The sequence below is a fragment of the Gavialis gangeticus genome, unplaced genomic scaffold, assembly GCF_001723915.1.
Source record: "Gavialis gangeticus isolate Ggan-Ray unplaced genomic scaffold, GavGan_comp1, whole genome shotgun sequence".
NCBI classification, from domain to species: Eukaryota; Metazoa; Chordata; order Crocodylia; family Gavialidae; genus Gavialis; species Gavialis gangeticus.
This window is the reverse complement of record NW_017729029.1, coordinates 32,039,973-32,056,695: the sequence shown is the minus strand read 5'-3', so window position 1 is coordinate 32,056,695 and position 16,723 is coordinate 32,039,973. Positions and strand designations below refer to the sequence as shown.

Below are 16,723 nucleotides of genomic sequence, written 5' to 3'. Positions count from 1 at the left end.
GTTGGTAACCAGCTGTCCTGAGTTGTTAAGCAGTGGCCCCATGCATCCACTTGTTTTCCTTCTGTTCCCTATATTCCTAAAGAAGGACCTCGTATTGTCCTTGATTTCTGTTTCTGGTTTAAATTCAGTCGCTGGCTTAGCCTTCTAATTTGTTCCCTACAAATGTGGGTCATTGTTGTATTGTCCTCCTTGGAGACTGTCCCAAGCTTCCATTGTTTGTATGCCTTCTTTTTCAAGAGGACCATAATATCCATATTAAACCAAGATGGCTTACCAACCCTTCTGCTACCTTTCTTCTGCATAGGAGTTGACTTCTTTTGTGCTTTGAGGATCATGTCCTTGAGGAATGACCACTCTTCATGCAGTCCTTTCACCTTCAGTCCCTAGTCCCACAGCATTTTCCCTACTGTTGCCCTGAGCCTGTTGAAATTCACTTTTTTGAAGTCCAGAACTTCAACCTTGCTAGTTGATTTGCCTGCCTTGTGACCAAGAGTGAATGTAATGGTTTCATGTTCGCTGTTGCCCAGGCTACCCTCTATATTCAAGTCACTCACCAAATAGTCTCCTTTGGCCAAGACCAAATCTAGAAGAGCATTACCTGTGGTTGACCTATGCACTTCCTGAATCAGGTAGAACTCTTTGATGCAGGTCAGGAAGCAACACTACCTATCTGACTTAATGTTCCTCCCAAGAGATGTCTGGGTAATTTAAGTCATCTATGATAACCATGTCCCATGCATGTGCGGCCTTTGCCAGTTATCGAGAGAACTCCAAATCGAGCTGCTCTCCCTGGTTTGGTGGTCTGTTGTATACACCTTCAGTTAGGTCTTTCTCATCACACCCCTGTCCCTCCTGCCCCCCTTAGTTTGACCGAGAGGGTTTCAAGCCACTCTTCTTTGGAGCCAAAGTCGGCCTCCAAGGAGTTGCACTGCTCCCTCACATAGAGAGCTAGACCTCTACCTTTCTTGCCTAGTTGGTCCCTTCTGTGTAGGGTGTAGCCCTCTATGGCTATGTTCCAATCATATGAGGAGTTACACCAGGTCTCCTTAATCCATACTAGATAGTAATACCTACTGGAGAGTAGGAGGGTTAGTTTCTCCTGCTTGTTTCCCATGGTTCTGGCATTAGTGCATGTTCTGGAGCCTGAGACAACCATTTTCCAGGCAGCTCTGGATGGGTCTTTTCAGCCAGCCTTCTTCTTGGTTACCTTCTCCTCTATTGTCTTCTCTTAAGATGATCAAAGGCCAAGAGAGCAATCCTTATGAGGAGAGCCTGAGGGACATGGGACTCTTCAGCCTGGAGAAGAGAAGGCTCGGGGGTACTTGGTGACAGCTTATATATATGGGGTGTGCAGCAGGATCTGGGAGAACAGTTTTTCACCAGGGCCCCCAAGGGATATCAAAGTCTAACAGCCATGAACTTCTGGAAGGCCGATTTAGACTGGACATAAGGAAAAGCTTCTTTACAGCCTGAGTGTCTGGAACAGGCTCCCCCCAGAGGTGGTGCAAGCACCTACTCTTGACTCATTCAAAAGATGTTTGGATGCTTATCTTGCTGGGATCATTTGACCCTAGCAGACTTTCTGCCTATGACAGTAGGGCTGGACTTGATCATCTCGCAAGGTCTCTTCCAGCCCCTAAAGTCTATGAAATTTATGTCTATGAAATCTAACCCTAATGCTGGTATTTCCAACTGTAGTACCTATCCTCCATCTCACATTTCTTTCCCCTACTATTTTCTTATTGTCTCTGGGACATCTGCTTCATCCCAAAAAAATCAGTTATAAGATCTCTCTATATATTTATTCACTCCAGCTCCCAGGTTTTTATGTATTAATATCAGTCTGTAAATGTCTGAACTTTCAGAATTTTCTTTTAGTGGAGTATACATGTATTCATGGTAAAAAAAAAAAAAAAAAGACTGACTTTTAAAAAATTCATTGTGGCGTGTTTAAAGTAGCTACCAGGTCTTTCTGTGCTCTTTCTAAACTGCAACTGGCACTATTTAACTCACAAGTTAAATTTGGAATTTAAAATGATTTTACAAACTGTTTGTCTTGAAATGATAAAAGATTGTAGCATACAGTTGGTACATCACAATTTTTGTCTACTTAATTGATAAAATGAAATATAAGATGAAGAGGTTAATAAAATGCTATTCAATGCTGCCAAAATAAGTTACATTTTTTTGATATCTAAATCTCATTTAATAGTCTTATAAACAGTAAAAATGTAAATTAGTTTGCAATAAAAAAAATTTTTCTTTCAATTAGATTAGTTAGGTGATCTCATGCAAATACTGTATTTCCTCACATACAGCACATCCCTAAATAAAGCATTTGCCTTGTTTTTGGAAGGCAGAATGTAGAAAAAGATGTTTCCAATGGTGTGATTCTTACTCCCCATTTAACATCCTGCATAAATGAGCTGTATTGCATGATCAGCTGCTATGGGAGGAATATACTTGACTAGGGCAAGAAAATCCACATTGAACTCAATTGTTCATTTGGTGCAGCTGTCTTCCCAGGAGAGGGAAGGACAGTTGGTTACACATCAAGTCTTCCAAAAACTAATAATACTATATTTCATGTCTACATTTGTGTTGTACCTCACTGTTTTAGCTGGATCCCAATGGCAATACTGAAATTGAAAGAGGTGGTTAGCAGTGCTAGTCTGAAATCAGGTTAGATTTGCATTTTCTAAACTAATTTTGATTCTGGGACACTACAATCCATCTACATAGCTAGATATCCTGGAATTTGTATTTTGTTGTTGCTATGCTCTTTCTACAAAATCTAGTAAAAATAATATCATGATATTAGATACAAATATTTGGCAATTGTGTGCATAAGAGCAAAGTATAAAAATTCTGCTTTGTCATAAATATTGCTATTTAGAAATTGTAGATTAAAAGAAAATGTTTTAAGGGTTGATCAAATGCAGTTAAAAAATAGCTTGAAAATATGTTCAACTGAAAAGTTCTACAGAAACTTGGATTAGTTTCCCAGTTGAGCTCTGAGTAAAAAGCGTCCAAAGTGATTATAACATGCATGAGATGGCTGAGAGCTATATCTGTAAGAATAAATGAATAAGTGATAGTGGGGCTGATTGTTCCTCTTTACAAACCAGATATGTTAAAGAAACTGTTTATCTCAAGGCTGATCCTTATTAAAAAATACCACATAAGCTGAAATATAGTCAGAGCTTATGAGAAGGTAATGCAAATTGGGAACCTTGCACACAACTATATATAAATGAAACATATAGTAGACAAGAAAATTAAAGAAAAATATAATAACTTTATGGTTTTGGCATTTGGACCTGACTATCTCTTCAGCTTTTCTCCTAACAGTGAAGAAAATTCAAAACACTGAAGAATTGTATATGACCAGTAACTTCACTTGCTCTTGGGGTGGATATATATTGTTAATATGGCACTTTAAAGAACAAATTCTGAAATCTTGCCTGGTCTCAAAGGGCTACAAGTGTACAGGAAGTGTATCTGTCTTATCTGTTCTCTTTCTGTAGTGCAAATTGGATTATACAATCTACTAGTTATTGTCACTGCATGTTTTAATTTACAAGGACAGTATCATAGCATTAGGTGCCCATTTGTATGATGCTAACATAAACAACCAGCATAAAGTTTGGTTCTGTTCTGACAAGTGACAGTAAAAATGACATTGTAGGCTCCTATTCTTATTGAATTTAAAGATTTCCATATCATATGTGCTCAGCTGATAAACTGCAGACATTTTTCAGAAGTGACAGCAGTGCAAATTAGTTCTGGGAGCTAATAGGCAATCTGAATCTCTGCTTCTTGCATATCATCACCAATATTAAGGTTCTGTGGGCCAATTTATGGCTTTGGTGACAACTGTTCATCTTTATATGTGAAAGATTAAAGTTTTCTTTGATGAAAATTTTTCTTTAATTTGACTGATTAATGTGATAAAGAGGTTTGATTGAATATTGGTTTTAAACTTGAATAAGTTAGACTTAAAAAAGGCTGTACTGTATCTACACAGGTCTGATGGTGGTAGAGAATTATGAGAAGTGGAAATAAGGGAAGAAATGAGAGCTACCAGGCTTCAAAACATGGCTCATATGTTCAGAACTCGGAACTGCCTATATTCTAAAATAAACAAAAATCAGAGATTTTCTGGGTTTTGGTAACTGTGTAAATCACTGAAACTCTACCTTCATACTTCATCCATGTAATCATAGCCCTGAAATGGGCTGTTTAAAGAGGTGTCCTCAAACAGAATGAAACTCAGTCTGTCTTGACCCTCCAGATCTCCCTGGTTTCAGCTTTGAGTTGAAAGTAGGCAGAATTCAAATCTAACACAGTGTATTGAAGGGAAATCTCAGAGGTTTCAGCTGCATTCTACTGTGTTTTCTCAACTTAAACTGAAGGAAAAACTAGGTTTGGTAATTTATCCTAACAAAAACAAAGTTAAATCCAAAAACAATTCACTTTGAAAGTTCATTACATTGTACAGAATCTACATGGCAAGTCTGAATATGGAATGAGAACTTAATTACTGTATTTATTCAAATATAAGATGACCCTGATTGTAAGTAAAATCCCTAGTAATTAGATTCTATATATGAAAAACTTATAAATTTGTTATAATTTTCCAGGTATAGAATCTGACTATTGGAAATATGCCTTGAATTTTAACCCCCTCCCACTGCTTCAATAAGGAAAATAGGTCTCAGAGGGTCAGGTAGACCCTTTGTCCTTTTCAAATTCCCTTCCCCACCCCTCCCCCCCAACTTCTTTCTCCCGCAGCCTCTTTCTCACTGTCAAACCCTGCTCTTTTTGGACATGTCCAGATGAGTGGGAACATGTGTTTCCTTCAGGACAAGTAGCAGCAGAACATCTTGTGCCACTGCTACTTATCCCCAGGGAACACCCATGCAAGTCACATTCTGGTATGTGGCAGGTTACATCAGGTGGTGTAAGGGAAACTGGGGCCAGCAACTGTGCTGGACTCAGTAGCTTTACCAACAGTCCCACCTCTGGGAGCTGTAGGCACAGTGCTCCTACAGCAGGAAGTCTGGCCAGTAGCTGGAGTGTGGATCTGGCCAACCAGACTCCATTTTTGGGCAGCACACACTGCCACCACATGCACTGCCCCATTTTATTTGGCATAGGGGTTTTGGTCCTAGGATCCCTAGTAGCAGCATGGGGAATACCTGAATGTGTGGTGCTGCAGATGGGTTTGCGGACCTGCATACCACACTTCTGCACTCATCTGGACATGCCCTTTGAGAACATGGAAGTGAAAAGCAGGTTTGAAAACACTGATTTAGAAATAAACATACTTGCAGTAATGTGCAGTCCTTGCTGCCACATGCATGTACTCCAGAACTATAACATATCATGGGCCTCTGGTGCCTGCAGGCCAGTGCTTGCATTTGCGCCACCCCCGCCCTCTGGGGATGATCTGAGCAGGGTACAGGGCTCTGCCTTCCACCCCATGGCACTTCCATGGGGGAATTAGCAGTGCGGCACACTGGCTGTGGGGGAAGGGGCAGTGGCTGGAATTTCCAGCTGGAATGGCCAAAGAAAGTCACAACCCACTAGGTGGCAGGGTGGACCACCCGCAAAACATGGGAGGCACCCTGACCTGTCCAGCTGGCACCTCCCCCGCCAAGGCCAGCACCCATTTTCTCCCTTCCCCACTTGGTACGCCACCGCTCCAGATAGCCCCCACGGAAAAGATCCATGTGCTACTAGAACTAGGTGCTCTTGTCATGAGTCCTGGGGTCCTCCAAAAATTTATATGCAGATGAAACACAGGACAACCTGTCTGGCTTCATGTCATGGAGGGTGGAACCACACTCATCATATGCAAAAAGGTGAGAGAGGAGGTAACAGTAGGATTCTGGGTAAGCTGCTTGGGACCCTGTTCAGTGATATTTGCCAGACATTTAAGGCTTTTAAAAAAACAGGACTCATTGGACGTGGGAGAGAAAGGTACAGCTCAGTTGTGGGAGTGAAGAAGTCAAAATGTAGTCAGTATAGTGACTCACCATGACTTGAAGAAAAATCAGTGCTGTGGGGGACTGAGTACAATGGACACTACTATACATCTTATTCGGATGGTTTACACTAGCATATTCTTGTGGTAAGTTCTCATCAATGTGTTTGGACTTGGCAGGGGAAATACCATGACCATCAGAGCAGTTTTCCTAGTCACACTCAGGGTAATCACTTTTCTGGCATGGGGTAATACCCATGGAGGATAATGTATAGTAAATTTGCCACTTGCTGCTTGAGTGGGAAGATTTTAGTTTTATGCCCTCTTTATGGAAATGGGACACTCCTCCCTAGCTTGCTCCTATGGCCTTATGGCTGAGGGCAAGCGAAACTCGGGAGCATCTGAGCTCCAAGCCTCCAGGCTTGGGCCTGCATGTAGGATGCCTGCCAAAGGATTTGGAAACATCTGAAGCCCCAGGTGGGGTGAAGGATGTTTGCTGGTAGTAAGGCCACTTATGGTTCTTGACTGATTCACAGATTTGGAATTGTTTTGGCTGATTTGGATTAGAACATGAAAAATTATCTTTAAAAAAAAAAGTGTTTGGACCATATGAGCCACGTTGTTTATAGTCAAGCTTAGTGTTGGCTGCACTTAATCAATGTCATAGTTAGTTTCTATTATGAAGTACATGCTTCCTTTGGCAGCAGTTGAATGATAGATGATGTTTTCAGTGAGTTTTCCTTGTATGTTAATGTAAGACAAGGGGTTTTCCCCCTCATACTGATCGGGCAAAAATACATCTTATATTCAAATAAATATGGTAACTATAATAAGATTTTTTTATTATTATTAAATTCTTTCTTTTTACTCGACTACAGAATTTTTACATGACTGTTTTTTTATTTGTCATAACTGCATGGCTCAGGTGAATGAAAGATTCCACTGTATAGGCAAGGAAGATCATGATTCTGTTGCACCTCACCTGAACACTTATTTATATTCCTAAAAATGAAATACAGGAGTGAGAGGATACCCCCCTGCACTTTCAACTACCTAAAAATAGAAATGTACATTTTTAAAAGAGGAAAGAAAGGCTAATCCTGAAGCAGCACTTTTGAGTTGTGTAGGTGCTTTTATTTTTATTTTTGGAAATCAGCTAAGAGACTAGAAGAGTTATATTTATATTACTATGAATAGGGAAAAGGAAGAGAGAGGCTTTTTAAAAGACTAAGTCTTGATCCTTTCTCAATGACTAGTTGAGAAGGCACTTCAAGCATAACAAAAAAGAAAAGTTGCAGAAGAGAAATCTTCCAGTCATATCTTGGAGATGTGGTTACAGAGCAGCCCTGAGGGCCAAGCCAAAAACACTGTATTTATCTGGAGAGCTTCCATATCAGTTCTTCATATCCACTCAGCCCCCCTGTTGACAACAGAACACTTCTACCTTGCACCTTATTCTCTCTGCACAATAACAGCCAGTAATTACCCACTTTCATGCATGGTATTGACCTAGTAGTGGCTGTCAGTTTAAAATAGAAACTTAATTGTGACACAACCAGGTACAGATGTTCAGTTTCTACCTGAAGAATTACAGTTCTCGCAGTAGAAACCAAAATGAACAAATACTCAAGCTTTTTCTCCCAGATAAATAATGGCCACTTCAAGAGAAAAGTAACCCAGGAACAACCAGGGTTATCTAACTCCCAGGAGAGTTTCTCCTAGAAGCCTGAAAATCCATACGCTTTCTCCTGACTTAACTTCTTTCAGGGACCAGGAAGAGATTAGCCGGGGGAAAGGTTCCTGTGTCTTCCTAAGACAGAAGTCACCCCAGCCTTGAGAAAGTGTGGAGGCCACTCCCACACTCCCATGGACTGGAAGGTGAGGGGAACAGCAGACACTGCTCCCTGGTTTTGGGAAGAGAAAGAGGGCTTTTGGCTGCTACCAGCTCCCCCTTGCTGCCCTCACTGCCTGGCTAAGAAGTGGGACAGTAATTTAAAAGCTGGGAGCCAAGTGCAGAGCTCCAAGAATATCTTCCTTCTGGCTCTCCTGTACTGTCTCACTACCCAGCTGAGTGGCACAGTGATAATTTGCCAGCATCTGGGAGCAGGGCCCATGGTCCCACTTCCATCTGCCAGCTTTTAAATTTCCATCCCTGTGCTCAGCAGCAATGGTGAGCTAGGAGTCAGGCTGGGGAAGGCCTCCACACTCCCAGCTCTTATCCCCTTGGCTTTTAAAGTACTATCGCTGATGCTCACTTGTATGGCAGGGGGGAAGGGGAAGCCAGAGAGACTGGAAGTTTTGAGGCTTTCCCTAGCTCAGCCCCTGACCTCTCCATCTTTCCTTTGTTGCCCATGCTTCCCAGATGACATGGAGCAATGCAGGAGCCTTGCCACTGAAGCAAAATGGCACCTCTTTATCCTACACTGGTCTGGGTCAGCCCAGAGAAGCACAGGAGGAAGTGGACTGCCATGCCAATGCTGCAAGGCTCCCAGAGCCTAGTCACAGTGACTGAGTGCTCCTCAACCCTGCACTCCAACCAGTCAGACAGGAGGAGCACAAGGAGAAGGGCTATTCTCTTCTGGGGATAACCAGGAAGGTTCTAACCTCCAGAAAATGCTGCTCTCCTGCCAGGCAGCTGACTGGCAGGGTGGGATGGCATTCAACTCAGGGCTTAGACCCTCTCAGGGCTGTCTGTGGCAGGTACTGCTTTCCAGCAGCTGCTAACTGCTAGTTGACAGCCTGCCCCTTTTCCTGACAAGGGAGCGGATGGCCTGTCAATTAATAGGCTCCCTTAAGGGCAGGGGTGATCCAGGGAGAAGCCTTTTAGGTCCCCTGGCTGGAGAGCTTGCCTATGAAGCTCTCCAGCCATTGGGCTGGGGAACCATATGTGTGCTCCAGCTCCGTGGCTATTTTTCTATTGGAAGAAATTTCATTAGAAATTAACATCTGTACATAGTCACATACTAAATTGTGTGTGTGTTCAGGACTTAAAGTGTTTCAAAGAAATGCTGTTCTTGTCATGGCCCAGGGGTAGAATTTAAATAAATTGACTACAACAAAACTGGGATAACTTAAGTACATGTGAAATCTCCTTGCAACAGCTACTGAGCAATCTAAAGTATCATTTCTTTTGACCAAATTTATCTACTTCAACATCTGGGCTGTCATGATATTGTGTTATTCAGAGAGCATCATTTGCTTTAACATGTTTTTAGGACTAAAGCACAGGGATTCTAGGTGTGATTCCCAGTTGTGACAGCTGTGGAATTACTGTGTGACCTTATACAGATCACTTGAAATTTCCTTTATCTCAGTTTACAGATCCTCTGTAAAATGGAATTAGTATATTTACAGCTGTGGTAAGTGTGTAGTTAGGACTTGTTTGTAAAATGCTTTAGCCTAGAAAAGCTTGAATTGCTAATATCAATTATTAGGCACCTTGTCAACTAACTGACATAAAGACACACAAGGTTTTGTGAACAGGAGCTCACTTCATTAGATATTAATAATCACCAATTATTATGTATTTATAGTGGCTTGGAATAGTATCCTTTCAAAATGACTAAAGTTGGTGTAATTTTAAGGAAGCAGTAATTCTCTTACTGCTTGCATCTAATCTCAGATTGTTTCAATATAAAATATGCTATAAAAGATGTCACTTTAGTTTCAGATACTGGAGAGTCAAACATTTACTTTTGTCTTCTAGTGTCCTGTCCTTTTCCTCATTTACAGTAACTTAGTATTTCTTCTCATATCATTTTATTTCTAGCTCTTTAATATTCTTCCTGACACAAAAAAACCTTTATTGATTTTAACTGAGTTTTTAAATCTTGGTGAAAGCTATAATGGTAAATTTGCTCTCTAAGTATTTTATCCAGAGTTTATTAAGTTCTGAAGTTTACGAACTGGAAAAATGTTTGCACTTAACACTGGTCAGAATTCAACCTTACATCTACCACCAGCATTACACAGCATGGAAAGGGCTAATTATTTAACTTGTACATATTAGATAAAAGTAGTGTTAAGGTTTAAAAGTGGCTTCAGTTATAAACTATAATACAGGATAATTGTATTTGTACAGTGTAGTCACCAAAAATTGGAGGACTAAATAATACACCTATACTTTTATAAGCCAAGAAGAGGACATAATTTAAGAGGGGGTAGTTTTGCTCCATATGCCACACACAGGGATAGGAACACTTTTATTCAGTTATATTCCATGTCCTTGAAGGTAGAAACTATACGGACGTGCCCTGATACAAAGCTGAATAAAATCAGTGGCCCAAGAGCTATTAGATAGAGCTAATAAGAAACTGCTTGCTTACATGTGATTTTACAGTTTTTCCAGCTGATGCAGTTCTAGATGGGGACAGATCTCATACTCCAGTGTAGTCCCCTCGAGTCAGAGGTTCTAGGTTCTGTTTTCCTGCTGTGCCATCAAAGGAATTCCTGGTTGGCTTTGGACACATAACTGCAATTCCTCTGTCACAGTTTCCTCATCTGTAAAAAGGGATGCTTGTGAGGATTAACATGTTGGCAGGTGCTTGAGTTTCTTGGCTGGAGGGTGTTTTTGGACAAAAATATCATCATTATTTGCTTACAATGACTTGGAAATAGATCTGAGATCATAGTGAAAGCTTCATGGGTTACAAGAACTCTATTTTTCTAGTCAACATTGTACTTGTTCTTTTGAGCTAGGTACAGACATTACATTTAATGCATGTTGAGCGCACAGAAAGTGCTTTAAAGCTGTAACAGAACAGGCATTCACAGCACTTAAAGCACTTCAAAAATGGCAGATCCCACTCTAAGTTAACCCTCAATGGATGTGGTATTAAACTAAAGTGCTTTAAGTTAGAGTGCTTTTTTGAACATCTGTACCACACCCATTATGCTTCAATGCAGGTTGCATTCTGCCACCACCCCAGGGGCCCCTCACAGGGCAACTCCCACCATGAGGCCTCCCCCCACAGTTTGTTGGCTGGGGTCTCACAGTGGGTATGGCGGGGGGGCTCCCTTCTTCCTGGCCTGAGCCTCTTGATAGCTGCAGCCAAGAGCTCCAGTGTGGGGCTGCCCAGCCAAAGCTGGGGGGATGGGAGCAAGCTGTGGGGAGGCCCTCATGGTGTGTGGGGGGGTTCCTTCACACCCCTCTTTTCTCCCAGCTGCTGCTGACAGTCACCAGCTGGCAGGGGACTGAGGGTGGGCGTGGGGGTGGGGCTGGTCCTGGCAGCCTCTTGGGAGGTGTGTGGGAGCACGCCCCACCTGCTGGCCTTGGCCAGTACAGGCAGGCACCAAGCCCTCCCCTCTAGTGCATGGCAGAAGTCTGTTTAGCTCATTCCTGCTCTAACTTAGAGCACTTTAAGTAAAGTATGATAGCTAAAGCACATCCATCAAGGGCTTTTTGAACTTCGGTACTTAGTCTTGATTAATAAAGTGTTTCATTTCTCATTTTTTCTATTTGTTATTATACTAAGAATTATTAGCTTTTGTAGCTCAAATACATTAGAAAGTAAACACAATGTCTCCAGTATTAAAATTGAAGGTGACTTTAGCAGTTTGTCACTTTACTGTAAGCTCTTATAATTATTTTTCTTGCTTTTTTAGTGTAAAACTCTGTCTGGGATCTGTGATCACATCATTTCTCTCTCATCTGATTCTCTGGTGTCTCAGTCAGCACATCTAGAAGTAGTTCATCTTACCAGCATTATGCCCAGTGAGGGTTTGGTAAGTAAATGTAAACTAAAACTATTTGAATGTAGAACACATGTGACAATTTAGAGTGTTTTCTTCTTTAACCTGTCGAGAAAACAAAATGTTTCCTTCTCTTTTCACTTATGCAGGTTTCAGCTTACCTACAGTCTGTATCTATGATAAAGTAAAATAAAAATGTACAGTAAGGTCCCATAGGTAAGCGAGAAAATATATTAGCAGCAGAAATAGATTTATAATATATAGTTAGTTGTAATATAGATGCTGGATAACAGCAATGTTATTGATTTTGTTTTGATACTTAAGGATTTGTCTTCAAATATTAGCAATAAATTAGCTGGAAAAAGTAAAGTAAAATGTTACAAATCACTTAAAAAGGACCATATGTATTTCCTTAATATTCACTTTAGGTAAAGGTCTTCTGTAAAGCTTACTTCAAATTTCAGCAAGGCTATTAAGAAAGATCAAAACAAAAGATTTGTCAGTGGTTATTTATGAAATGGACTGTGGGTCCAATTACAAGCTGGTTTGCATTATCAGGTGATGCAGTGATCACTGCTCAATTTCGCTTATAAAATAATTTATAATTACAGCTTACTCTTATCAAGAAAGCAGGAAAAAACAACCAGGACACATTTGTAAATATGGGCTATGTTTCCTTATGTATGTGGTATTACAGTTCTCATTTCTATTTCAATGCTATTGCCAGATTTCTTAGTTGTTGCTAATAGTAAAACCTTAATCTCAAGATTTTAGCCTTCTGAAGTGAAGTCTTGAAGATTTTAGTCTTTGGAATTTCAATAAACATCTGCAAGCTTTGTTGACTTTATTTGGATATGATTATTGTTAAAGTCCTATGATTAACCTATTGATTTATATTATATGTATATTATGGCATATGGAATTATTTTATTGTATTCATGTATTAGTTTAGGAAATAGCAGGATTTGTGGGAAACAACCAAGAGAGTAACACAGTCAGAGAAAATTTACCCCAAATGAAGCTTAGATTAACTTAAGAAATACTTGAGCCCACCTCTTTGGGCTCCAGCCTGCAGTTGCACAGCTGCTTTATCCATGCTGGAAAACCACAGATCAAAACCTGGAAAGAGTGGAAAATTCTGGCTTTCAAGGCAGGATGCAGTTGTCAGAAGCTGTTCACACAAGGAGCAGGCTGGCACAATCACAAGCTCTGCAGCTGACCCTCCCTAAACTTTGAGAGGATGATAAGATTTAGGAAGATATGCATATAGACTTTTATTTTCTCTTAGGATTACGAAACACCTTTTTTTTTGTTTTACTCTGTGACTCTACCATGAACAACTAGTTTTCTGTTTCAAGACATTTCTGGTGGACACAAGTCCAGTCCCTTTTCCTAAGAAGAATGTGTTTCATCCAGGCCCATTTCTTACAAAAAAATGCCTTAACAGCAGAGTTCTTCAAATGAGGGTTCTAAGATAATACTTTTAAAGTGCTTCCTTGGATACACTGAGGATCATTTAACAAATATGACCATATTTGGTAAAAGTAAAACAGAAAAGGTTTAAAATAAAAATATTAGAGTACTTGGAAAAATGTTTTATTTTAAATTAAAAATAAAGAGACTTATATTTCATATGATAATAGAACTCACCAGGTAATTGTGGTTGACAGTTTTAAAATATTCCCAAAATATTTTCTGATTCATTTTCATGGCAGAAATGGATTTTATAGATACTTACCTCAGTGAATTGCTTCTGGTTTCTTTCATTGGTTCTTTTCCAGTTGAAATTGGATAAAACGTTTTCTAAATAAGCATGACTTATTATTAGTATTTTTGTGGGGAACGTAGATTTCATAGATTTTAAGGTTTTAGGGACCTATTAGATCATCGAGTCCAACCCCCTGACCTGGGCAGGACAGAGTGTTGGGGTCGGATGACCCCAGCCAGATATTTGTCCAATCTTCTCTTAAATACCTGCAAGGAAGTGAACAGCACCACCTCCCTTGGAAGCTTATTCCATATTTGGCAACCCTCACTATAAAGAATTTTTTCCTGATGTCTAATATAAATTTGCTTTCCTTCAGTTTGTGGCCATTGTTTCTAGTTACCCTGATGGGCACCCTGGTAAGCATTGTATCCCCTATTTCCTGCTGTCCCTTCCTGATGAGTTTGTAGACAGTCACAAGATCACTTGTCAGCCTTCTCTTGTGGAGACTGAAGAGATTCAGGTCCATCAATTGTTCTTCATAGGGTTTTTCCTGTAGGCTTTTAACCAGATGGGTGGTCCTCCTCTGAACTGTTTCCAGGTTATCTACATCCCTCTTGAAGCACAGTGCCCAAAACTGGATGCAGTACTCCAGCTGTGGCCTGACCAATGCCGCATAGATGGGAAGTATCACCTCCTTAGACTTGTTTGTGATGCACGTACTTATGCAAGAAAGAGTATGGTTAGCTTTACGTATTACTTAATCACAATGGCTCCTCATGTTCATTTTGGAGTAAACTATGACTCCGAGATCCCTTTCCGCAGTTGTGCTACTTAGAATGGTACCTCCCAGGCTATAGGTACACTGATGATTCTTCCTCCCTAGGTGCAACACATGGCACTTATCTTTGTTAAATTTCATCCTAATCTGTTCTGTCCACTTGCCCAGCCTGTCCATATCCACCTGGATTCACTCTCTGCCCTCTAGTTTGTTTACCTCACCCCATAGTTTGGTGTCATCTGCAAACTTGGTAGAATGCTTTCTACTCCCTCATCCAAGTCACTAATGAAGATATTGAACACTACTGGTCCCAGGACGGAGCCTTAGAGGATTCCACTGCCCACATTTCTCCAGGTAGAAACTGACCCATTCACCACCACTCTGGGTATGTCCCATAAGCCAATTTTCCACCCACCGGACTGTGTAATAATCTACATTGCAACTGTTTAGTTTATTTATAAGAATTGCATGTGACACTATGTCAAAGGCCTTTTTAAAATTTAAGTAAATAACACCTACCTCTATTCCTTCATTCAAGCAGTTTGCCACCAGGTCATAAAAAGAAACCAGGTTAGTCAGGCAGGATCTGTCTGTTATGAACCCATTCTGGTTGTCCCTTAGCATTATTTTACCTGCTAGTCCCCCACAAATGTGAACCATAACAATTTTCTCAAAGGTCTTGCCAAGGATAGAGGTGAGGCTAACGAGGCTATAGTTACCTGGTTCCTCCTTCCTCCCCTTCTTGAAAATAAGGACCACACTGGCCCTTTTCCAGTCCTCTGGGACCTGTTCTGAGCACCACAAGTGCTCAAACAGTCACGCCAGTGGTCCCACTATGACCCCAGCTAATTCCCTAAGTACCCTAGGATGAAGATCATCAGGGCCTGTAGACTTAAATACATCCAACCCCTCCAAGTCCTCCTTTACTAGGTCAGTGCTAACACTTGGTGAGTTGGTATCTATCTCATGCTTACCTAAAGTGCCATTGGGATGCATGCCTGTATCCATGTCCAGGAACACAGATGCAAAGAACTCATTTAGGAGCTCTGCTTCGGTCATCCTATCTGTTACCAGTTGCCCTAATCCATCTTGAAGGGGCCCGGTGTTACCCTGCACTTTCTTTTTGCTTCCTATATATTTAAAGAATGACTTTTTGTTGTCTTTAACTTTTGCTGCCAGCCTAAGCTCCAATTCTACTTTGGCGTTTCTCACTGCTTCCCTGTAAGCTCAAGCCAAGCAGGTATACTACTCCTTGGTGGCTACCCCCTGCCTCCACAGCATGTAGGCCTCTCTTTTCCCTTCCAGGCTCCAGGAGGGTTTCTTTGCTCTTTTGCCCCCCTTTATGTGTACTGGGATGGTCTTTTTCTGTGCCTGCAGGATCAGTCCCTTGAGAAATGCCCACCCTTCTTAGACTCCCATCTCTCCAGTGCTTTTACCCATAAGTCCCTCCCTAACTAATCTCTTGAGCTTGTTAAAGTTGTCCTTCCTGAAGTCTAGCACTTCAGCCCTACTAGTTATCTTTCCCACCTTTTGCTGGATAGTGAACTCTATCAATGGGTGGTCACTATCCCCTAAGTTACCTTGTACCTGCAGCTCCCCTGCCAAGCCATCCCCTTTGGCCAGCACCAAGTCGTTTCCCCTAGTCGGAACATTTACCTCCTGTGTTAGGTGAAGGTCCTGTAAGCAGATTAGAAACTTATGTGAATGGGCAGATCTAGCTGTAGTAAACTAATAAACCGGGTTTTCATTTCTGAAAACCTGAAGCAGTTTTATTATTATCCCTAATTGTTGTTTACCTAAATTCTTTACAAATGTTATATGATTAAAAAAAAAAAGTTCACTCATCACTGAAATAAAGCCACCTATGGGGTAGAATATGGCTGCTTATTATGCACAGCTATTCCAGATGAGAAAGCCAAAATTTTTAACAAGTTCTTTGCCTCTGTTTTCTTAGACAGGGACCAGGACCGTTCTCCCACCATAGGTAGGGACAGTCTTGGGGATAGCACTGCCAGGCTTTGGGTCTGCACAGAAGTAGTTAGGGATTTTCTGGAAGGGCTGGATGTTTTTAAATCTATGGGCCCTGATGCCCTCCACCCATGGGTGTTGAGAGAGACAGCAGGGGTCATTGCTGTGCCCTTGGCCCGGCTGTATGAGCGATCATTGTCCATGGGCCAGGTGTCCAGAGATTGGAAACTAGCTAATGTGGTCCCTATTCATAAGAAAGGGAGAAAGGAGGACCCAGGAAGCTATAGGCCCATAAGCCTCACATCGGTTTTGGGGAACATTATCAAGGATCACATCTGTGAGGGGCCAGCAGGGGAGATCATGCCCAGGGGAAATCAACATGGGTTCATCAAAGGCAGGTCCTGCCAGACCAACCTGATGGCCTTTTATGACCAGGTAACTAAATCCCTGGATGATGGTGTCACCGTAGACGTAGTCTTTCTGGACTTTAAGAAGGCCTTCAACACTGTCTCTTACCCCATTCTCATTAATAAATTGAGCAACTGTGGCACTGATGCCTACACAGTTGGATGGGTCAAAAATTGGCTGA

At 41.3% G+C, this 16,723-nt stretch overlaps 1 protein-coding gene and 1 long non-coding RNA gene across 2 annotated transcripts in view; one reads left to right on the top strand and one right to left on the bottom strand.

Annotated features, from left to right (window-relative positions):
- Positions 1-10,872, bottom strand: part of LOC109300640 — a 17,403-nt gene extending 6,531 nt beyond the window's left edge. Inside the window, exons 1-2 of the long non-coding RNA XR_002098284.1 lie at positions 10,796-10,872; positions 840-843 (exon numbers count right to left, since the gene is read on the bottom strand). This is a non-coding gene — a long non-coding RNA (uncharacterized LOC109300640). The remainder of the gene's footprint in view (positions 1-839; positions 844-10,795) is intronic.
- Positions 1-16,723, top strand: part of LOC109300344 (connector enhancer of kinase suppressor of ras 2-like) — a 444,864-nt gene that overhangs the window by 127,378 nt on the left and 300,763 nt on the right. Inside the window, exon 6 of the mRNA XM_019521027.1 lies at positions 11,594-11,713. Within this exon, the coding sequence (XP_019376572.1) occupies positions 11,594-11,713 (120 nt within the window). The remainder of the gene's footprint in view (positions 1-11,593; positions 11,714-16,723) is intronic.